The sequence below is a fragment of the Mauremys reevesii genome, linkage group 5 (genome assembly GCF_016161935.1).
Source record: "Mauremys reevesii isolate NIE-2019 linkage group 5, ASM1616193v1, whole genome shotgun sequence".
Taxonomy (NCBI): Eukaryota; Metazoa; Chordata; order Testudines; family Geoemydidae; genus Mauremys; species Mauremys reevesii.
Window position 1 is genome coordinate 57,711,924 of NC_052627.1, and position 24,962 is coordinate 57,736,885.

Genomic DNA, 24,962 nt, shown 5'->3' on the forward strand with positions numbered 1-24,962 from the left:
GAAGATTGGTCAGTCTAATTATCCCTTTCATTCTTCACAGGTAACAGCAGACCAAGCACTGATTATCAAAGAGACTGAAGTCATGCTATATTATGAATTTTCAAGATATATTGATTTATAACTATAGTGTAGCTACAGAAACAAAAGATGACAAATCTTTTTATACACATAGGTGTGTATTCATTCACTCGTTTGTAGAAGAAACATAGTTACAGGCATGCCTCAAAAAAGGTAACCTGAGCATTCACAAACCTGCTGTATTTGACATTGGATTGTGCAACTTAATGCAATCCCAGATCAAGAGCATTTTCCTTCCTAAAGATTGAAGAATTATCCTTATTTGCCATTTTATACCGCAGATCAAAATTATCTGCACTGACAGCCTAGTGTACTTAAAGTCAAAGTTCATGGCTGTCAAATACTTTAAAGGTAGTTCTATAAAATTAAATATGTTTTTTATTCATCAGAACAGAATACTCAGCTCTGGATAAAAAACATATGTTCTGCATTTTTTAAAGCATCAGTGCTGAACTGATAAATAAATAAAAATGACAGAGCAGCTTGGCATTTGCAATTTGCATTTTCTTCCAATTTACCAACTAAGTATTAATTTGCATTGCTTAAAGATATAGGTAGGGAAGAGCTAGGTAACAAGGTTTAATGCAATGCATCACCTCTTGAAATCAAAATGTGAAAGGTTCAATGAAAGGTTATACTGCAATTCAAGATTAGTCTGATGCTCTGATCACAAATCCCAAGGCTTTCATGGCATAATGACAAGGATTGGTTGTAACCAACGCTTTAGTTTTCTTTATTGAAGTGTGATACCAACTGACACAAACTGCACCAAAACTAGCCCATGTGAATCTTTCTTGTAACTTCCAGTGCCTCCAAACAAGATACTATGGCTACCAAATTACATAAGGGCAACAGATAAAAATAGTTCAATGCCAATTAATTATTTGTATTTATTTTCATAAGGAAGCCAACATAATTCCCTCTCTCAACTTTCTATTCAATGGCTCTAAATGTTCAGTAACTTCTCAACCAGGAAGAAGAGTAAACCCCTTTTATATTTTTGTTCTCTGTCTCAGTATCTCCTGTTGTAGCTGTTCCACTTTGTAAAAATGCTTACATATTCAATGGAACATGGTCTTGCAGTTTGGGGTCTCACATCCCATGTGAGTGTCCCAACCAGAGGGCTATAGAATCAGTCACTCACTCACTCTTTCTCAATAAGTGATTATTCATTCAAAGTGGAAAAGCTTTAACAGCAAAGAAGAGACACTCTACCTTCCTGACTGAGAATATCTCATTGCCCAATGATTAAGGCACTGTCCTGGAAGGCAGAAGAACTGGGTTTGAGTCCATGCTCTATATCAGTCAGAGTGGGGACTTGAACCTGTCTCCCCCACATCCTGGGTGAGTGCTCGAACCACTAGGCTATTGTGTAAGAGAGCTCCTTGTCCTCCACAGGTTTTTGTGTGAAATGACTGACCTGGTTTACATGTCTATCTACAGGAGAGGAGTCCCCAGGGGAGGGAAGTGCATCTGCAACTAACTTCCTCCCATTAGACCCCACCCCTACCTAGTGGCTAGGTTAGGTAGCTCCCTACTCATCATGTTGGCTTTTGTGAATCCCATTCTTGGACACTTAACTCTTCCCATGCATTGTATAGGGAACTTGGGTGCCTACCTCCAGATTGTGGATTCCATTAGGCAGAAGGTCACCTAAAAGTCTGGCGTTGCAATGATCAGTCTGAATCTCTTTTATGGATCCAGTCTTTGGCAGCAGTTCCCACACCAGGGCCTACTACAGAGACTACCTGCTTTCCTGAAATTCATCTGTTCAAAGGAGCTCTAGCTGGCCTTTGTAAGGACTTTTCAGATTACCACCTGACCTCTTGCCCCACAGCCTCAGAAGAAAGGCAATTTACCCATCCCAGGTGGGGCTATGCCCATCTCACAATAAAGGGGCCAGATACCCTGTGACAAGTGCACAAGAAATTTTTAAATCTAAAGGGGAAATATGATGAATATTCCAGATGAAGTCTGGGCTTAGCCTTTGACTTTGGTTAGAATCTCACACAAAAAGTAGTGAAAGTAATGACTGTCTGGGAAAAAAAAATTATATATTTTTAATAATGAAGGGATATAAAATATTCCCCTTAATTGCAGAGACTTTTTTGCTCCATCCCAATCTTGTCCCATTTTCTGTGATCACAGTCACAGTAATAATACTTAAAACATTTATACAAGTATTTCCCTTTCAATGTGTTTCAAATAATTTACATCTGCCTTGTGAATGAGGTATCATTCCCGTTTTATATATGTACAAACTGAGGCAGAAAGGGTGAAGAATTTTTGTTGGACTGAATACAGTAAAAAAACAAGCTTCACAAAACAATGTTACCCACAGTAAAACAGCCTATATAAAGGAAGAGCACTTAAATTACTGTAATATATTTAAATGTGCACAAGACAGTCATATTAAGTGCCTGGGGCATCATTTATAAATTGTGAAAAAGTTTTTTGTATGCTGTCTTCAAAAAGCACACAGCACACTAGAGAAATAAACATTTTGGAGCTATTCAGAAGTTTATTAAACATGGCCAAACATTTTCCACAGGAGCTGAGGCTAGAAAACAATGTAGGCTGCTATATGAAGAAATATGGGGAAATTCTGCAAGGACAATATCACCAATTTACTTTGTTGCTCTTGGTTTAAATTATTTAAAATTAAATTATTCATCACTTCAGTTTTGTACAATTTGCACACACAGGTATAATAATGGAAATAGTTCCTAAGAGAATATGGCATTTTCAATATGCCATTTGCACTCAAATACTATGTTACCATGGGATTGTTATAAGAACACAGATGTAAAATTATTTGGCACCTACATTATGGCACATGACAATGTCTCTTTACTAAGAGCACTGTAGTTTTAGATTCTTTTTAAAAATACTGAAAAAGGTGGAACTGATCCTTCAAGTAAATTGTTTTGTTAAACATACCTGCTTAAGGAAAAAAAAAATCTCAACACTTCCAGCAGCTAAGGATGTCAGAGGGGGTTCAGAGAACAATAACTCATTAGACCCACTTACGAGGAAAAATTAAGAAAGCTAAAAATGCATAGCTTGGCTAAAAGACAACAAAGGAGGAACCTAATCACCTATAAACTTATGAAAATTACTACTATTTGAATTACATTAGCACCACGGGCCCCAACCACGATCAGATCCCCACTGTTCTGGACACTGTAGCCTGTAAATATACAGAGTTGCTTCCTTCAAGTATAAAGATAAGCTATACATATAAGGCAGTAATGCAAAGGACCTACAGGCATTTATGCCCAGTGGTCTGTGATGGGATGTTAGATGGGGTGGGATCTGAGTTACTACAGATAATTCTTTCCGGGGTGCTGGCTGGTGAGTCTTGCCCACATGCTCAGGGTTTAACTGATCGCCATATTTGGGGTCGGGAAGGAATTTTCCTCCAGGACAGATTGGCAGAGGCCCTGGAGGTTTTTCGCCTTCCTCTGCAGCGTGGGGCACAGGTCATTTGCTGGAGGATTCTCTGCAGCTTGAGGTCTTCAAACCACAATTTGAGGACTTCAATAACTCAGACATAGGTAGGGGTTTGTTACAGGAGTGGGTGGGTGAGATTCTGTGGCCTGCATTGTGCAGGAGGTCAGACTAGATGATCGTAATGGTCCCTTCTGACCTTAAAGTCTATGAGTCTATGAGCATAAGAATATGAAGCCTATAAGCCTTAGCGGAAGTTAGTTAACCAGAAGTAGGGTTGCCAACTCTCCAAGATTGGCCTGGAGTCTCCCAGAATCGGCACTGATGTTCCGGTGACTACTGAAAGCAATCCAGGAGATTTTAATAGGACATTTTAAGAAAATGACATTACATCATGTTGGGGAAAAAAATCTCCCGGAATAGCTTCAGTCAATTGACAACCCTAATCAGAAATGAGCTTAGGTCAAAAGCTATCATAAAATATAATGCTGTGATAAACAAGTATGCTTAAAATGTTGACAGATAGCTGCAAAAAATTAGTTGATTACCTTTTGTGTATTTTGTGACAGAAACATCAGCAGATGTTCAAATGCAGGATTGCTATAGTAACCAACTTACATACCGTTTATACTCTATCATAAGCCGGTTCATTTATAAGCCGACCCCCCCAAGATGGATAAGTAAAAATGGAAACATTTTTATACCCGTTCATAAGCCAACCCTATAATTCAGGGGCCAGCAAGCTTTGGGTCCCGGGCCATCAGGATAAGCCGCTGGTGGGCCGAGATGGTTTGTTTACCTCGAGTGTCCACAGGCACGGAGGTAAACCTAAGTAAACCAAGTGTCCCAGCATGCCAGCTGCTTACCCTGACAGGCTGGGACAGCAACTGGTGGGGAAAATTTTTGTGGGGGAGAAGCTGGGAGTCAGGGGAGTAACCCCTGTGACCACCCCCAAATGACCCCACCCCTAGCCCGAGATCCCCACACTCTCCCAGCCTGCCAGCCCCGGAGCTGCGCTGCTTCGGAGGCAAGATGGACTCTGGCCCCACCTCTTCCCTTCTGGCTCTGCTGCCTCTCCTTGCTCCCTCTGTTGGGGGGAGGGGCTGTGTCCCACCTCTCCCTTTCTATACTTGTTCATAAGCCAACCCCCTTCTCTGGTGCTTCCCTTTTTTACTAAAAAAATTCGGCTTATGAACGAGAATATATGGTATATACTAATAAATTTAATAAATTACCAGAGTTACAAATTTTAGATATTGACAAATGAGGCCAGACATCCTTAAGAATATTTGTGGAGGCTATCAAACCATAGAACAGGATTAACCACAGCCTAGAGATCTTTTGGAATGCCAGAGTTAGGACATAACCTTTGCGGACCACCACCTATCTCACCATAAGGATGATGTGTGTATACTGTTGTTATGACGCTGCATTATTGCTGCCAACTTGTTTGAGTTGGAGTGTTTGTATCTTTAACAATTGTGTTAACAGAACTATTGCAAAGTCAGAAGGTTTTTCCTAAATTTGAGTGTTGCCACTGTGCACATTGGGGTTCCCAACTTAACAGTAATTCTAATAACACTGGACCTGATTTTAGGACTAGACCCTACCAAATCTCAGTGTTAAGTAGGAATTTTTATATAATCAATATAATTAAAACATAATCAATAGAGAAGGCTACAAGAGACAGTCCTTGCCTCAAAGAGTTTACAATCCAAATAGACAAGACAAAGAGTAGATGGGGAAACAGAAGCAGAGAAGTCAAGTGACTTGCTCAAGGTTATGCAGTAGGTCAGTGACAGAGCACGGGGATAGAACTCAGGTTTTCTGAATTCCATTTCAGTGTCTTATCCACCGGACCACACTGCATCAAATATAGATAAGATATATTTGCTGTGGTACAAAGAGATATAAATAGGAGGTAATATTAAAAATGGAACATGCGGCCTACAAGAAAAAGCTTCCAGACTGAGCTACATAAGATTGAGAAATCGTGTCCCATGGAATGTGGTGAAAGACCACAACTTTGAGACATTTGAAATTAAACTGGACACTATACAACAAGGTGTACTTCAGGAAACTTGCCTACATTCGTAAGCAAATTGCCTGGATAAATTTGGCTATATTTTGAGCACCATCACCATCATACATAGATGATGAATACATGATTTAAGAGACTCAGCGTGGCAGTCACAGTATGGAACATCTTCACTGTTCCTCCTTGGATAGAACTTTTATGTTTTTAAGGGTCGTCCTAGCTGTGTATGTGTGTTAGGGAAGTCTAGGGAGAGACTAAGGAAGAATCAGACACACTTTACATTCTTCCCTATGAAGAATGCATCTCTTTGTAAAGGATTTCCATCGCTGGAACTTACATCCTCAGGTTCAGCTGAGGAAATGTCCTGTCCTGACAAATGAAAGCTTATCACTGGGCTCTGTCAGACAGAATGTCTCCAGGGCTCTGTCAGACAGAATGTTCCCAAATGACTTAAGCATTCTCAGTGGATTGTGAAAGGAAATGTAGTGTCTAATGGGAGGAAGACGGAGGTTACAGAAAGCAAGGCCCACAACCCTAATGTGCATTTGATGTTGGTTGGGAAGCACATATAGAGTCCAGTGTACCAATGTGATGAGCTCTTCTTGACTTTCCAACTCAGGAAGAAGCTACAGCAAGCAGGACTAGTCTGAGCTTCTGTGTGACCTCGTCATTCAGCATCATGTACAAAGAATTGAAGTAGTCCAGTACAGAGATGATGAAGACTAGGAAAACTGACTATGTCTTCATCCAAGAGGAAGAACTGCAGTCTCCTAGCTAACTAAAGATGTAAAAAAGCATTTCTCATCACTTGTATGGGCACACCAGTGAGTTCAGAAGAACTAAGGGTATGTCTATACTTACTGTCCGGGTTGGCGGCTAGCATTCGATTTCTCGGAGTTCGATATATCGCGTCTAATCTAGACGCAATGTATCGAACTCCGAACGCGCTCCCGTCGACTCCGGAACTCCACCACCACGAACGGCGGTGGCGGAGTCGACGGGGGAGCCGCGGACTTCAATCCCGCGGCGTCTGGACGGGTGAGTACTTCGAACTAAGGTAGTTCGAGTTCAGCTACGCTATTCGCGTAGCTGAACTTGCGTACCTTAGTTCGACCCCCCCGCCCCTTAGTGTAGATCAGGCCTAAGACTGCACAAACATCTTGAAAATGAGAAGCCAGATACCCTTGCTAGAGAAGCCATCATTGTTTCTGTCATTTCTTCTAAGTACTTCCCTCTTGCTTTCAGCATAATCTCTGCCTTTCTTGGATAAAAGATGGGTCAGCTATTTTTCATTCATTAAGTGTCATGGTGACATTGTTACCTCCTTCAGAGAATAAAATAAAAACTGGTGTCATGACATATTGATGGTATTTTAATTCATGATTTCCCTAATATAGATGCTGAAAACTAGTGGAATAAGTTCAACTCTCATAGGACTGCAAATGTGAACATTTATGTGGAAGAATAGATGCCATCACAACTCTGTGGGAATCTAGCCAAAAAGGAAACAGAGCAAGATCAATCTCACACACCAACAGGCCTGTAGTGTACTATGACAAACGTTATCTAAGGCTTTTTATAGATTTAACAGTATTAGAATGGATATTTGTCCATGGTCTGGATGAGACAGTCTAGTTTAATGAGCAGCATGATTTCCACATCATATGAAGTCTGATTTGGGTAGGAAGAATACTGGTGGAGTTCAGCTGCTAAAACTGGCTTGCCACGACTTTCTCAATAATTGGACCTAGAACAGATCATTTAGGAGTCTTTTTCTTTTCTAACTTCTGCATTTCTATGAAGTGTAAAGCCAAGGACTGAATATACACGTATAGGTACTTTATCCTTTGACACTGCAAGGGCTGATCCCTCCAAAAGAAGGTGGGGATGGAACTTGATTGGACAATGTGAGGAAATCTCTACAGTTTCTGGGGAGAGGGGACTTCAGTTCCCATTGTTCTTAAATCAGATACCTCTCAACCTTTTTTCTACACAAAGTTAAAGATAATAAACACATTTTCAGAGACAGTCAGAGCTGATGAGAAGGGCCCTACCAAACTCATGGCCATGAAAAACCCCTCATGGACTATGAAATCTGGTCTCTGACCATGAAAACTGGTCTTGTGTGTGCTTTTACCCTATACTATACAGATTTCATGGGCGAGGCCAGCATTTCTCAAATTGGGGGTCCTGACCCAAAAGTGAGTTGAAGGGAGGTCGCAAGGTTATTTTAGGGGCGGAGGTTGCAGTATTACCACCTCTACTTCTGCGCTACCTTCAAGCTGGGTGGCCAGAGAGTGGCAGCTGTTGGTCACACGCCCAGCTCTGAAGGCAGCACCCCACCAGCAGTAGCACAGAAGAGTGGCAATACCATACAATGCCACCCTTACTTCTATGTTGCTGCTGAAGGCAGTTCTGCCTTCAGAGCTGGGATCCCGGCCAGCAGCCACTGCTCTCCAGGTGCCCAGCTCTGAAGGCAGTGCCACCGCCAGCAGCAGCGCATAAGTAAGGGTAGCAGTACTGCAACCCCCCCTACAATAACCTCATGACCCCACACCCCCCACAATGCCTTTTTGGGTCAAGACCCCTACAATTACAACACAGTGAAATTTCAGATTTAAATAGTTGAAATCATGAAATTTATTATTTTTTAAATCCTATGACCGTGAAATTGACCAAAATGGGCCATGAATTTGGTAGGGCCCTACTGATGAGGTATATAAACTTCAAAATATCCTGCTTCTCATTAGTTGGGCACCCTCCTCTCAGAAAACTCTGAGAATTATGGCGGTGCCTGGGAATAACTTAAGTCAAGACTGTATCCTAAAATCAGCTTAAAACTGGGCATGAATTCCTGTTTTTCGCTAAAAAGCAGATAGTCAACTGCTGTGAAATTTCATGAGGTAGTTTTATGCCCTTCGAATTTTCTGTGTCATTTCTGTTTGCTTTCTCTTCATACATTTTTAATAGGAAGTCTTTGCATTTGGAATCTAGCCGAAATATTTCTATGTCAGTCCTACTTTTCAATGCTGAAAGATTTATTTTAAAAACATTATCTACACAAAAATTTGTAGAGGTGTGAATTGGGAGTAGTACTAGTGTAGCGGGTAGTTTAAAAAATTGGATGTAGGATCAGTTCTAGCTATTATTCATATTATCATTGAAAACGTATGGATTGTGCACCTAAATCTGACTGACGGCAAAAAAACAAACACACAAAGTGTCAGGAGCTACACTTTTCTGACAGATTGTATCTTACAATGGCAAAGGGTTCATACACAGCAGCTCACACAAAATCTCCAACTGGTTGCATTTCTAATCCCACGCAGATCCACCCTCAGTCACCATGACTCATCTCCACTTAACCATTTAGTAGAACAAACCAAGAAATTAATACACAAAAAGAGCGTCACTGTGAAGCGGTTAGATTTGTTACATATATAAACATATCTCACACAGAGTTACCTAAGAAAGTGAACAGTGAAACCACCTAACAATACACTCTACTCCTCCACCCAGAAAGTACAGACTTCACTATTACTACTACCACCATCACCAGGCACCTTGTCCCAATCTGTGCCCCTCCTACATCTTACCCCTTCCCCTCCTATTCCCTGCCCTCCACGGGTCCAGCTCTTGTATCTTCTGCATTTGAATTAGGCAGCACTCTCCTCCATATTGTCTGGTCTGAGAGAGGGTGGAAAGGGTGTCACTGACAGCACAGGGGAGAGTCATTCTACTCTCAGTTCAGGCATTCGCACCTATTTGAGCCCACAGAAGCCCAGAGCTGCAATTATAGGGAATGTGGTTCTGAGCCCCAGGCTGGAGCATGCTCAGTGCAGACATAATCTTTGGGGAATTAAGTGATAAAATCTAAGGTGTGAAAGGTGATTTTTCAGAGGCTTATAATTAGGCCAAATTTGGTGGATTTTCCTGGGGATGGCAAAAGGTCCCTGACACAAAGTCCCTGTTCCAAAGGAAAGGGGCATTAAAACATTTCAAAGAAAAGGTCACTACATTTTTTTTAACATGGGCAAAACAACATTTTTTTCCTTACCGTTCTTTGAAATGGCTCCATTATTTTGGCTGCATTTTTTCAAAAAAATTCAACCAGCGGCAGACACCCAGCATGGAAAATTTCAGCACAAAGGATTAAAGTTTGGCAAAGTTATAAGGAACAGAAAACAAAGACTAATAATGGGAAGTGTGAGGCAACCTTAGCAAGCGGTACTACCAGCCTTGCCTAAAAAAAAGTTTGCAGGATTGTTGGAGCTGTGGTGGTCCCAGAAGATCAGAGAGACAAGGTGGGTGAGGTAAATTATTTTATTGGACCAACTTCCTGTTGCTGTGACACACAAGCTTTTAAGCTATACAGAGCGCTTCTTCAAGTTTGCTCTTATAATATATAATACAGTGCAGTATGTGTTAACAGCTTTCACAAAAGCTAAAAACAGTATTTTACCTTTATATCAGAAGTGTCACGCTGGCTGTTGCGCCATGCTCTTGAAATTGATGAAAAAGTTCTATCTGCATGGTCAAATTTCCCACCTTGTACATGTAGGAAAAATGTTGTAAAGGGCTCCTATTAAAGAAAAAAAAAAAAAAGAAGTGATACTTTTTTAAAGAAATGGGATAAAAATGGCACCTGCCATGTCCAAAGTTTATGGTTACTCTCTCTCATTTCCTGGTGCATCAGTGGTTAATTGGGACAGGATATTTCCGGTACCCACCTGATGAATAATTGAGGCATAGCTGTTTTTGTTTATGAATAACCCTTAATTCTACTCTGCTGTGCTCACTGTAAATTAAGACAAATAAAAGCTTGTAAAAATGGAAGGGAAATATTTACAGATCAGTTGTGACATGAATTGCTTTTAAACACATTAAGAAGAAAAAGCTGAATATTTTTTAATCTAAGGGTTTGTGCGGGTTTTTTTGTTTATTTTTAAATAAAGGTGTTCCCAAAAATAATTGCATAGCTTAATCAGCTAAGATTTTTTCTTTTGTTCAAGTTTATCTATTAATGCAAATAAATATTTTAATACTTAATGTAACTTTACCATTGTTATGGCTTAATTTATGATTTAGAAAAGAAAAATGTTTGAAAGATTTAAAAGCCTCCTCTTAGTTAAAGAACATTTAAGCACATATTAGTGGGTAATTGCTTGAAATTAGCTAAGCACTATAAATTACTTCAAGGATTTATGTATGCTTGTACCATTCTAACAAGCTTTAATTAATGATGTGCTGCTAATGCTTTCCCAAAGAAATTTACTTTCTAGAAGATAAATCACCTTTCAATTTTACAGAAACATGCAATGTTTAACCAATATATTATCAATACGTTGCATCCGCAATGTTACCTGCATATATATTGCAACATAATTTAAAACAAATATGACAATGTACAATCTTATGAGCATATTAAGACATCTCATTTTAACCTTTAGGGATGAAAATCAAATACATTAATAAGAATTTACAATTTTTCAGAGTATGCTCCAATGAAAAAATCATCTGAGGAAGAGAAGTTAAGCCTATTTAATGCAATACAATGAGGTCTACTTGAAAATCCTATTTTTAAGGAAAAAGAGCTTTTATATTGATTTGAGAAGGCTACTCCATAAAAATTAAAACACAATGTTCAGAGTTTGGAACAGATTTTATCCTTGGAAACTGAAACAAGTTGCTGATAATCAATTACTTGAAAATCTCAGTTGCCTTATGTTCTGTTGGGTTATAATTTGCTCATGGTTTCTGATTATCTGTTGCTTTCATTATTATTTAAAAGTAAATGTATTTTTAACGACTGTACTTACAATTCTCAACAACCAAGTGAGTGCAAAACTTGCAGTTGAGTAATGAGTGCCATAGTGAAACTTTGGAACCTGATCATCTTCCCACGATTCATATCGCTCTGCGAAGAATGCTGCTCTCTTTGGGTTTAGAGCACCAATAGGCTAAAACAAAGGAGACAATCATAATCATAACCAGTTTTCAGTGTTTTTGCAAAGAGAATTATTAGCATGCATGCAAATATGTTGTCTAGGTGTTTTTTTTTCCTGTTTGTTTTTTCAAAAGCAGACAGAGAGGGTATATGGGTGAAGACAGATGTGGATCTCAAACTTGGATAACATATATACACAGGTGATGGAAGAAGCTGTTACATTCCACCAGTACAGTCTAATTTCAATTGAACACTGACCATCACTAAGCAAGCATTTCACAGCAGAAAGTATTACATGAAGTGGGTCCTAGCTGTGTGATGTTTTGTAGACTGTTGAATGAGTTGTGAGCAACAGTTAAAAACATGGGTTTGGACCTTGATGTTTTAGGAAAGGTGTCAGGCTGACCAACAGTGAGAGGGAATGTCAACAGCGTAGCTGGAATGTTGATATTAGTACTAGTGTTTGAATTTTTGTTTGGTTGCTTGCTGTTGGTGCTGTTTTATTTTGTTTTTTTTTTAAATGATAACCAATCCCAAGATAAATTATACCTGAAGAATAAGATATGTCTGCATTTTAATGCAGGAAAATAAGAAAGAATGAGAGAACTTAGTGAATCAGACAAATTATATCAGAAAGTATTGATACCAAAAATCAAACTAAGTTAATTAAATATGCAAAATTACCAAAAAGACTTATCACATTTTTATAAACATTGCTAAACTGGGATTTAATTAATGCAAAATACAAAGTTTTGGTATACATGCCATCTGTTTCTTCAATGGGATTATTCCTATATCAGGATTCAGTGGTCTTTTAATAGTTTCATATGTATAATACTTTAAGAGGTCTGAAATATTTTGGTACATATGGGAGATATTTGATACATTTCTATAATTGATATAGAATAATGTTTTCTTATACCATTAAATTAAATGATGCACATATAAACAGATTATAGAAGTGCCTTGTTATAACTAAAGAATACACCTCCAGAAAAAATATTTTCACATTTATCATCTTACTAAAATAAAATTAACAGATATACTTAACAATACATACAAGATGAGACAAACATTCAAGGTAAAGCTTCTAGGCAAAAGTGACAATCAATAATCCATCTCTGAGTCAATGAAAACAGAGGTTTCCTTTGGTCATATGTAAAAAATAATTTATAATCTAAGTAAAAAAAAAGAATGTCCATTGCTGTATTTATAATTTTGGAAATATTTGTATTATCTGATTACTACTATCAAAGTATGTTTACTTGCAGATGGCATCTGATACACTATATCAACTGCAAGTAGTTTCTCTTCTAGATAACAGATCAAACAAGGATTTAAGATCTAATCTTACTTAAAGCAGTTTTCACTTTGCAATTGGATAAAGAAAACATCTTAGATTGATTACCATTTTTGCAGTTCACTAATTTGAAATGTAACCCTTTTAAAGGAGTGATTGCGGTAGAAAAGGATTTTATCTGATTTAGCAAATGTATTCCAGGGAAGAATGAAACTGACTCCAAGAACTATCTTTTTTGTTACAGAATCATTTTGGAATCTCCATCTGTACAGATTTTCCCTAAAGACTCAGCTATGCTGGAGGGGAAAAAAGGAGAAATAAGATCGTTTGTAAAAAAAAAAACTGTATGAATTAAAAATAGAATCAGAGCTGTATCTGTATAGTACTGTAGCATTTTAAGTATTCACTTAAATTGCTCCTATTTTTATTACCCTGCAAATGAGTATACACCAAATCAATAGTTATAGAATTACATTCCTTGAATATAAAGCTAAAACCAATTAGGATTGATTTCATTCTCTTTTGAAAAAATGGTATCATGCAGAGATCCATACAGCTAAAATCCACAGTATTGATTCTCACTATTATTGTTACAGTTGGTTTCTTAAGCCTGCAACAGGACAACCATCAAGACATGCCACATTTATTTTCAAGCAAATAAAAAAAAGTCCCCAAACGACAGAAAGCTTAGGAGGAAAAAAAACAAACAAAAAACCCCAACAAACCACAGAGCTGTGCACTGACAATGATACACTATCAGCTTACTCAGAGAAGTTACAGTGGGAATACACACATTGAATTATACATTACACGAATGCACTGATTTATTGTGGTAATAACATCCACCTCATTAAAAGATTCTGCTTTGCTGCAGTCGGAGAGCTACATATTGTTTACTGCTATAAATTAATGGCAGTGCACAAAACACTGTGGAACCCCTCTAACAATAGATCTGTAATGACAGTGCTGTATATCACAGCTTCCTCAGCAGCTTCATAATAAAATGGAGACAATGTATTGGTCTAATACATTCTACCATGCTGGCCCATATTTTTCTGACAACTGATTTAGCAGACGAGGTGATTCAACAATGCTATAAAGTGCTGTAAACCGTTAACTAAGCTTGAGCCATACTGGAAATCATTGTATAGCGGCTATTCAAAAATCCTTCCCAAAGCTGAATTTGATTAAAAATGTTAATCCAAATTTCTTAGTAATGCATATATTTGGAAATTAATAGGTAACTTAACTATTGAGGTTGGGGATGAGGGCTGATTCTTCTTCCTGATGGCAAAAAGAGGTAATCCACACAAAGCTATGTAAATGTATTTATAGAAATATGGGAGCAGAGTTGCTCACTAGCCAACATGGTTTCCTTCCAGCTACAAATCGGAGAAAAATGACAAACTGAAAGCTATAGCCTTCATCCTCAGTAATTCCATTCTTTGTTGCTGCAGTGGATGGAATGGAAGAAGTAGATCTTAGTCTGTAGATTAAATGATCAGATACTCCTATTAATGTATGAAGAGAAGCAAAAATATGGTACGTTTGTTTTTGTTTTTGCTTATTTTAAAAGAGCTAACGATCTTGTGCTCAGCCAAAGGTACATACAAAAGCTCCAGATGAGGGAACATGGAGATTCCAATCTTTCCAGGAATATTAAACTTTTAAAGTGTTCTTGGTGTAGCAGTATTTTTTTAAACATACTTTTTGGTCTAGAATTGACTATAGCAAATCCCAGTCTTTGGACCACTTTAAATTTCCTTCCTTTAAAACAGACTAAAGCAGATTTGGACAGTTGAAAAACAATCTATTACAATGTGCTGAAATTTGGTGGTTTTGCTAATTTAAAATATGCCTTGGCACTATGGTGAGTTGCTGTATTCATTAGTTATGAATCTTCTGTTGATTTTACTGCTTTACATGCTGTACTTACGAGAGCAGTTGCACATCTTGCCTGCATTTTCAGGTACAGAAGCCCTGTCTCAGAGTCAAAGCCCATTGTCAGAATGCCATTTGTACATTTCTCTTGTCTAGACAAATATAAGACACTTCACAGTGTCTATCACATAAGCATACATCAGGTGCACCCCCTTGCTGGCCCTCTGAACTGGAGCTTTTTTCTGATCTATTCCATTAATAGTTTTTCTAGTTCTTCTATTATTTGGTTGACTACCTGTTATTCATGTTGAAACTATCTTTTTCACTTATTTCTGCTCTTGATGACTCCATCTGTTATGTCAGAACCCTCTAACAAGAACTATCTGTCTCATTTTATATATTCTGGATGGCTGTGAAGATTTTATTTCTTGTAATACATTTCTGTAGTACCAGCTGGAAAACTTTTTGGTCTTCTCATAATGCTTTCTCTGTCTCTAAGTACTATCATTGTCCTTGAAGCTAAACATTTGTCACCCCATTACAACTGTGTCCTTGAAGTCTTGTAACTCCTGTTTTCCTTAAGAGTATTCTGAAGAACATTTTCTTGTCTTCCTGTTTTTCTTAATCTGAGCATCTGATTTTCATAAATAAATTTTCAGTCACTGCTTACTTGTTTGTTAATTCCTACATTGGTTCCATGGGCGTACTCAATGTCATAACCTATTAGGTTTTCATTTTCCTTATTGAAGATTTTAGAATCACTCCTACAGATTACACAACTTCTAATGAATAAGCTTTTTTCTAAGAATATTTGGCCTATGTTCTTACTGGTCAGTTTGAGCCTCTCTCCCATTTCACACTTATTCTGAGTTTGCAAAATGGCATGAAACATCATGAATGGCAGGGGGGCAAGGACAACGGAGACAGAAAGGGCCATAACTTTATCAACATACTCAAAAATATAACAAAGGATAATTCTTGAAAGGAAAAGACTCATTTCTGCTTTGCAGACCTGTTTGGCCCCAGACAGACCCGCCACAGAACTTGTCATAGGTGATGGGCATTAAATAATGATGGCCCTTCCTTATGGCATCCCCCGCTACTAAAGCATCATTGTCTCCACCCATTCAAACCTCTGACCCACAACGTGCTCCTGCTATAATGGCTAGGATGTTTTAGCCTCTAAGTGTAGTGTTTCTCAGGATATAAGCTACCAAAGTTGTAACTGAATTGAAGCGGCAGGAAAAAAAATGAAGACAGTAAGCACAACAAAAGACGGTTACTCACCGTAGTAACTGTTGTTCTTCGAGATGTGTTGCTCCTATCCATTCCAGTTAGGTGTGCGCACCGCGCATGCACGGCTCTACGGAAGATTTTTACCCTAGCAACTCCGGCGGGCCGGCTGGGCGCCCCCTGGAGTGGCGCCGCTATAGCGCAGGATATATACCCCAGCCGGCCTGTCCGCTCCTCAGTTCCTTTTTGCCGGCTACTCCGACAGTGGGGAAGGAGGGCGGGTCTGGAATGGATAGGAGCAACACATCTCGAAGAACAACAGTTACTACGGTGAGTAACCGTCTTTTCTTCTTCGAGTGATTGCTCCTATGCATTCCAGTTAGGTGATTCCCAAGCCTTACGTAGGCGGTGGGGTCGGAGTTAGATGTTGCAGAACGCAACCGCTAAGCCAAAGGCTGCATCAGCTCCGGACTCTTGGACCAATGAGGCAAAGGTGTGGACCGAGGACCAGGTAGGTGTACAACACATCCCCCGAAAGGGTATGCGAGCCAGGAAGGCAGCTGAGAAGCGTGAGCCCTGGCGGAATGTGCAGCAAGGTGGCTCTATGGAACATGGGCCAAAACAGAGGGGGTGCGGATGCACAACGTCATTGAAGATGAAATCCTCTAGGAGGAGACAGGTATGCCCTTCGTCCGGTATGCCGGTATGATGAAGGTTTTGGGGGCGTTACGAGAGGGCTCTGTCCGCTAGATATAGATTGCGGACGCCCGACGGATGTCGAAGGAGGGCCACCGTTAGTCTCCTTGCAAAGAGAGTGGCTTCGGAAAGAAGACCGGAAGGAAGATATCCTGGTAGATATAAAAGGCCGACCCGTCCTCAGGGAGGCAGGTCGGACGTGGTAATAACTGCCCTTGTCCCTGAGGAATACAGCATACCTTGGGCCTAGTGAGAGAGTCTGAAGCTCGGAGACTCGTCTGGCCGCAGGAAAGGCTACAGGAAAACTGTCATGCAGGACAGGTATACCAATGAGCATGTTGACATTGGCTCGAATAGGGCAGTCATAAAGCTGGTTAGAACCAGATTGAAGAGCCAGGTTTATGGCGGGGCCCCACTGGGGGGGAGGTATAAACGCTCCAAGCCCTGAGGAACCAGATGGAATGGAGCAGGACCTCGGCGGGGGAAACATGGCGCGTTTCGGAGCAGCAGGAGAAACGCTTCCGCTTGGCCAGATACTTTAACCGAATGGAAGATTTTCTACCACCCCGGAGAATCCTGTAGAACCGAGGCAGAACAACGTAACTCGGATCGGTTTAGCCACGCAGGAGTCCTGCTGTGAGGTGCAGGGATTACAAGACCGGGTGGTGAAGGTTGCCGTGATCCCACGTCATGGGGTCTGTGCCAAGAGGGTTGCTACCGACAGGAGTAGCAACATGGTGTGCCAGTGCTGCCCAGGTTACACTGGAGCGATCACGATCAGGGGCGCTCTGTCCCTGCGGAGTTTTAGCAGGACCTTGTGAACCAGCGGGGACAGTGGAAAGCGTACGGCAGATGGCTGGTCCACGGCCTCAGGAAAATCCTCCAAGACCGAGCTTGGGGAGAGGCCTTTGAACGAGGAGAATTGGCTCTCTTTCCGTTCTCGCGAGAGCGAGGAGGGCTATGCGGGGAAAGACCCACTTCTGGAAAACAGAATAGATAGAGACGGGAGGAAACTACCACTTGTGAGACAGGAAGGATCTGCTGAGACGATCCATCAGCTGAATCGCCTGGTACACAAGGCAGACTGCTCTCAGCTCTCGGACATTGATGTGTAAGGCCAGCACTTGCGCTGACCGAAGGCCGTGAGTGCGAAACTACGCCAGGTGCGCACCCAGCCGAGAGATGGGCTGTCTGTCATGAGGGACCCCGAGGGGTGAATGAAACAGCATCCCTGGATACCCCAGGGAAGACGCTGACTCCCGGTCGAGGGAGCCTAGGCTGCTCGGGGGGAACGAGACGACCACGAGCATGCCGTCTCTGCCCGGGTGGCACACCCAGGTGAGCCATGATCGAAGTGAACAGAGGCGAAGCCTGGCATGTTCGGTTGCAAACGTGCAGACAGCCATGTGACTCAGGAAACCTAGGCAAGTACGAGCCCAAGTTGGCGGAAAGGTCCATAGACCTTGTACAATTGTTACCCTCGCCTGAAACCAAGGCTGAGGTAAGCAGGCTCTGGAGACCAGGACGGCCCCAATGAATTCCCATCCCTGTATGGGAATCAGAGTGGATTTTAATATTGATCATCAGGCCTAGACACAGGAATAGGTTCGTGTCGATGCCCACATGACTGGTACTTTGGGCCCGGTGGTTCTTCGAATGAGCCACTCGTCTAGATACGGAGAACGTGTATCCGACGGTGGCGAAGAAAGGCGGCGACTACAGCCATGCACTTTGAATACCCCTGGGCTGTATAGAGGCCAAACGGGAGGGCCGTATACTGGGAATAATGATGGTAGGCCCCAAACCGAGGGTACCTTCTCTGTGGAAGAGAAATGGCGACGTGAAAACACGCGCCCTTCATAACGAGGGCGGCGTACCAGTCTCCGGGATCCCAGGATGGGATGACGGTCGCCCTGGGTACCATGCGGAACTCATCTGCATCGCAACTTGTTGAGTTCCCGCAGGCCTAGGATAGGTCTGAGACCTCCCTTCGCCTAGGGGATAGGTTTCACCCTTAGGTACCTCCTGTATAGCTCCGATGAAGAGGAGCGTCCGCGCCTCTTGCCAGAGGAATCGCTCGAGAGAGGGGTCCTTAGGAGGGGCGAGGATGGGTAGGCTTTTGCCCCATTGGTGGTCAGAAGGACCCTAATTTCGGCTCCTTTGGGGTGCGGATTGATGGCCACGACCGTGTAAGCCACGCCCGCTGGCCAAGTCCTGACTTTGTCAAGGCGCAGGGTAAGAGCGGAGGTTGGGGACGGAAACGTTGGCGCTGAATCACTGGCGTGTGCACGCCAAGAGAGAGAGAGCAAAGTGACCCTGCTGCCCTTTAGGTTCTGCAGCCTAGGGCCAGTGTTTTCAGAGAACAGGCCTGTGCCATTGAAGGGCAAGTCCTGTATAGCGTGCCGCAGCTGCGAGGGAAGGCTCGACAACAGGAGCCATGAAACGCGCCGCGTGGCAATACCCGAGGCCAGAGTCATGGCAGCGGAGTCAGCTGCGTCCAACGAGGCCTGGAGGGAAGCTCTCTCCAGCTCTGTCCTTTGCTGCAGGAGGGCATCGAACTCTTGACGGGAGTTCCGAAGAACCGACTCTGTAAATTTGCCCACCGCCACCCACAGTAGCGGATAAGCGGGGCTTGCTGGTTCGCTACACGAAGTTGCAGGGCCCCCTCTGGGTACATCTTACGGCCCCGTAAGACCACATGCCCAGCCTCTTTGGAATTAGGGGCTGGTCGCATTTCAATTAGAGGAGGGCCGGAGGGGTATGTTCATGCCCCCGTCTCATCTGGGGAGGAGGAAGAAGAAGGCCAGGGACAAGCGGGTCCCGTGTGGGCTCGAGCTCCTGGACGACCTCCTGATCCGGTGGGATCTGGGAGCCCGGTGCCGAACCGGGGGTTGCTCTGTACCGGTCGGACGGGGACGACTAATTGTCACCTCTGGCACCCCGAGCTCCGAGGGAACGGAGCGAGATGGGATCACCGGTACGCCTCTGGCGTGGTAGTACACCCAAGGCGTCCAGAATGACCACTGATAGGTCTCCTGGAAGACTCTGGAGGGCACATCGGAAAACATAGTGCTATGCATATGAAGTGTCCGCACGGGACGACACTGATGCGTGGCTGGGTGGCCCTGGAGGAGCTGAAAGCTCTTGGTAGAGTCTCCGTCTGTAACTGACGTCACTCGATGTGGCACCGGGGATCGGTACTGGTCTGGGACCTGCCACCGAAGCTGCGCTGGGCGGTCGACCGAGGCTCGATGATCAGGAGTGGCTACGGGCGTCCCGGTGTCTGGGTCGGTGCCGGGAGCGGGATCAGTGCTGAGTGTCCCGGACCAGCGAATGGGATGCTGACCGGTGCCGCGAGTACTACTGGTACCAACATGGAGAACGGTGCCAAGACTGTGAGCGGCGTCGAGACCGAGATCGGTGACGGGACCGAGAACATCCGCGGGACCGCGACCCTGAACGGTGCCGCTCTGCGGTGCCGACGTAGGGTGGTCTGATCAAGGCAGGCTTGCCCATCGACTATGTAACCGACACCGGCGGTGCCGGGGGTTGAGGCAGCGCAGATGCTGTCGGTGCAATCAGCTCCCTCGCCGTGGACACTGTCTCCGGCGTGGAGGGAATAGTGAGCTCGACCATAGTTCGCATGACGGATGCAGCTTCATAGCGAGCTCGACCATGGTCCGTACCGGGGAGTGTTCCAGCACCGGACTCGACGGCTTTTGCCTGGCCGGAGTTAATGGTGCAGGCATTGTCGGTGCCGCGGCAGACATCGGTGCCAGGCGATCCGACGGAGCCTAGCGCTCGGCTGCGGAGCAGGCGGCTCGGACGCAGCTTCAGAGCGAGCTCGACCACGGTCCGTACCGGGGAGCTTTCCGGCACCGGACTCGACGGCTCTTGCCTGGCCGGAGTTAATGGTGCGGATATTGACGGTGCCGCGGCAGACATCGGTGCCGGGCGATCCCACTGAACATAGCGCTCGGCTGCGGAGCAGGTGGCTCGGACGCAGCTTCCTAGCGAGCTCGACCACGGTCCGTACCAGGGAGCTTTCCAGCACCGGCCTCGACGGCTCTTGCCTGGCCGGAGTTAACGGTGTGGATACTGTCGGCACCGCGGCAGACATCGGTGCCGGGCGATCCGACTGAGCATCGCGCTCGGCTGCGGAGCAGGCGGCTCGGACGCAGCAAGGATACTGTGCCTCTTCATCCTCCAGGAAAGGGATCCATGCCGAGGGTACGTCGGAGCCAGCGACGGTCGTGCCAGGAGGCCTTGGCGGTACCGGCGATCCGGTGCCGAGGGAGCGCGCCTTGAAAACTAACTAGCGCTCGGCGCCGAGAGCAGAGGAGCAAAAGCTGCCTCCCTCAGGAGCTGTTTAAAACGAAAGCCCCGCTCCCCTTTGTTCACGGATTAAAGGCCTCACAAATGCGGCACTTATCTGTGAGGTAAGATCCCTCGAGGCACTTAGGAGAAGATCTCTTGTCGGCAGCGGCTTGTGGCCGGCCGAGCATTAGGAAACCCTGTGGACCGGGCATCGGACCCAGCACCGGGTGAGGGGAAGGAGATAAACCCCGAACCCCTGTAAAATAAATACACTATACTATTCTACAAACAAACAGGGTTAACTACAACTATAAACAGAACGAGAGAAAACTACGAGTAGCTAGGAAAGTGGAGGTCAGCTAAGCTGTGCTCCACTGTTCCAACGGCTGTCACGGGCGGAAAAAAGGAACTGAGGAGCGGACAGGCCGGCTGGGGTATATATCCTGCGCTATAGCGGCGCCACTCCAGGGGGCGCCCAGCCGGCCCGCCGGAGTTGCTAGGGTAAAAATCTTCCGTAGAGCCGTGCACGCACGGCGCGCACACCTAACTGGAATGCATAGGAGCAATCACTCTAAGAAGAACATATGTTTCTTTTAAAGTTACATACTTAGGCTAGAAATACTTTGGCAGTAATAATATATATACAGTAATAAAAAATTAAACAGCATTATTGAAAAAAATAAAATCTGATCCTGAACTTGCTTCTCCTTTTGATTTTTTCATCTTTTTCTGCCTGATCTTACCCACTGTCTGAAGTTTTGTAAATCTAATTGTTTCTTCTGTTGAGTTATGCTTCTCAGCATATTTGCTAAGTATGATCTTTGTTCTTCCTAGGGTTTATTTTCAAGACCACTTATCTGGTTTTCATTATTGAGATTTTTCAATAACTTGTGTTTGATCAAACGCAAATCTTCAGGAAAAGTATCCAGTCTTGATTTGAAGACATCATAGAATCATAGAGGATTATGGTTGGAAGAGACCTCAGGAGGTTGTCTAGTCCAACCGCCTGCTCAAAGCAGGACCAACACCAACTAAATCATCCCAGCCAGGGCTTTGTCAAGACGGGCCTTAAAAACCTCTAAGGATGGAGATTTCACCACCTACCCATTCCAGTGCTTCACCACCCTCCTAGTGTTTCCTAATATCCAACCTAGTCTTTCCCCACTGCAACTTGAGACCATTGCTCCTTGTTCTGTCATCTGCCACCACTGACAACAGCCGAGCTCCATCCTCTTTGGAATCCCCCTTCAGGTAGTTGAAGGCTGCTATCAAATCCCCGCTCACTCTTCTCTTCTCCGGACTAAACAAGCCCAGTTCCCTCAGCCTCTCCTCGTAAGTCATGTGCCCCAGCCTCCTAATCAATTTTATGCCCTTGGCTGGACTCTCTCCAATTTGTCCATATCCTTTCTGTAGTGGGGGGCCCCAAAACTGGATGCAATACTCCAGATGTGGCCTCCCCAGTGCCGAATAGAGGGGAATAATCACTTTCCTCGATCTGCATCAAGAGATGGAGAATTCACACTTCCCTTGGTAGTTTGTTCCAGTGGTTAATCATCCTCCCTGTTAAAAATGTGTGCCTCGTTTCCCATTTGAACTTGACAGGCTTCAGCTTCCAGCCATTGGTTCGGTTCTTGTTATGCCTTTCTCTGTTAAATTAAAGAGCCCTTTAGTACCCAATATTTTCTCCCATTATGGTATTTATACACTGTGATCAAGTCACCTCTCAGTCTTCTTTTTCATAAACTAAACAGATTGAGCACTTTAAGTCTCTCACTGTAAGGCACGTTCTCTAGCCCTTGAGTCACTTTTGTGGTTCTTTTCTGCATTCATCCTAATTTTTCAACATCTTTTTTTAAATGTAGATGCCAGAACTGTGCACAGTATTCTAGTATTTGCCTCACCAATGTGGTATACACAGGTAAGATCACCTCTATTCCTATTCACTATTCCCCTATTTACACACTGAAGGATTGCATTAGCCCTTTTTGTCACAGCATCACACTGGAAGCTCATCTTGAATTGCTTGTCCCCTATAACTCCTAAATCCTTTTCAGAGCCACTACATTCCAAGACACAGTACCCCCATTCTGTAGGTATGGCCTACATTCCTTACCCCTGCATGTAAAACGTTGTGTTTTAATACAGCCAAATGCATTTTGTTTGAATGGGCCAGCTTACCAATCACTCCAAACTAGTCTCTGACTACCCTGTTTTCATCCTTATTTACCATTCTGCCAATCTTGGTCATCCACTAATTTTATCAGCAGTGATTTCCTATTTAGTTCTTAACATTATTCTATACAGTCTGATTCACAGTGGCTGTGAATACTCCCAATTTATATTTTAAGCCCTAGAGCAGGCTGGCAGTGCTTAATAGCATTATTAGTTCTATCATCTGTTAGGGAGCTAGTAGGGATGTTGGGTTTGAATAACTCTAGGATTCTCTGTTGGAATTGTCCCATGATTAGCATAACAAGTGAGTGTACTCAAATTATTTTATCTGAAAGTGTGGCTCTCTTGTAATTGTGCTGCCTCCTTTGCCAATCACTGGAGATGTACCTTTAACATCTGACACCAATCAAGTGAGTATCCATTTGACATTTGTTCACATTCCATCTACTTAAACTTCTTCCCCTGTGACAAAGGCATACCATTATGCACATGATCACAGGTATAACAGATGGTTTTGAATAAAGGTATCTCAAAGAATTATCTGGTATCTAGCATTGCAGTCCAACAAACAGGGTATGTGTGTCTGACAGACAATAATGAAAGTAATTCTTGAAGGTAACAGTTAAACATTAAGTACAGCTGATCATTTCCAAAATATAAACAGGTTTCATATGCAAGTGAGAATAATTAAGTATCATCTACTATATATATATATATATATCTCAAAGCTCACCATACTAAAACAGTTCACAAAGAGAATGGAGAAAAAAATACTATATCACATAAATGGTCACTGAAACCACACAGGATCTTCCTGTATATGCAAGTATGTGTGTATGCCCAGACATAAAAGCCAGTCAAGGATATTCCTCTACATCCAACTTGCTGTTACTTTGAGATGCAAATTAATTTTTCACTCAAACATTTTTTATTTTACCCTGGTGAAGAGACACAGATAAATGGCCTCCAGTGGGCTCATTTAAAACTCGTATGCACCATTTAGGGTGCAGACAACTATTTCTCATCAGTTCCTATCTAACTGACAAGAATAACCAACAGACTGAGATCAGCATTTTTCTCAAATCCAGTCTCTTTGGATATTTTTCCATGTACTGCATATGGATAAAATGGCATAGCACTGTTATCTCAACATATTCTAAAATTAAATGTAATATAATCTAAAAAATACCAAAGCCACTGAGTTTTAGATCTATCAATATGATTCTTTCAATGAGCTTTGTATCTCTTACAAATACATGTTTGAAGTGACCCTAGATAGTCCTCAAAATGCATTGGACCATATTATGCCATCAATATTTAAGCAAAACTTGCTTTTCAAATCAATGGGGAAATTTGTTTCACCAATTATGGCACAATATGACCCACTGAGAACATAAAAAGCAACTCAAATGGCAAAGGCAAAATAAGTAAATTATCCTGGACCAACTAAATAAAAAGGTAAATGTAACGGTTTACAAATCAGTGACATTATTATCATTCGGCCACATTGTGTATGTAAACTAATATTAATTGAGATTTTTACTTAAAAGCTAACATGTGTTGTTTAGCCAGGTAAAACTATCCACTAATAAAAATGCTCTAAGGGTTGTCCCAAGGTTAAAAAGCTTGAAAGTGTCCACATAAAAGTGTTTTTAATTATGCAAAAATACAGACGCTTAATAAGTCTGAAATTGATAACTGACTAATAACCTCTAGCTCAAAACAGCAAAATAACCTTACGTTTAGTGATAGCTAAATTTGCAGTGGGACATTCCTTATCCACCCAGAATATTAAAAGAATGGAAAGAAGAAATCAAGGGGAAAGACTTGTGTATTTCTTTCCATCTTCA

The 24,962-nt window shown here is 42.7% G+C and overlaps 1 protein-coding gene across 5 annotated transcripts in view; it reads right to left on the reverse strand.

Annotated features, from left to right (window-relative positions):
• The window catches only part of LRBA (LPS responsive beige-like anchor protein), a 565,586-nt gene that overhangs the window by 150,510 nt on the left and 390,114 nt on the right, over window positions 1-24,962 (reverse strand). For all 5 annotated transcript variants that reach the window (XM_039542019.1, XM_039542017.1, XM_039542018.1 and 2 more), the window contains 2 exons: window positions 11,386-11,526; window positions 10,029-10,148 (listed from right to left, as the gene is read on the reverse strand). In XM_039542019.1, coding sequence (XP_039397953.1) covers window positions 10,029-10,148; window positions 11,386-11,526 — 261 coding nt within the window. The remainder of the gene's footprint in view (window positions 1-10,028; window positions 10,149-11,385; window positions 11,527-24,962) is intronic.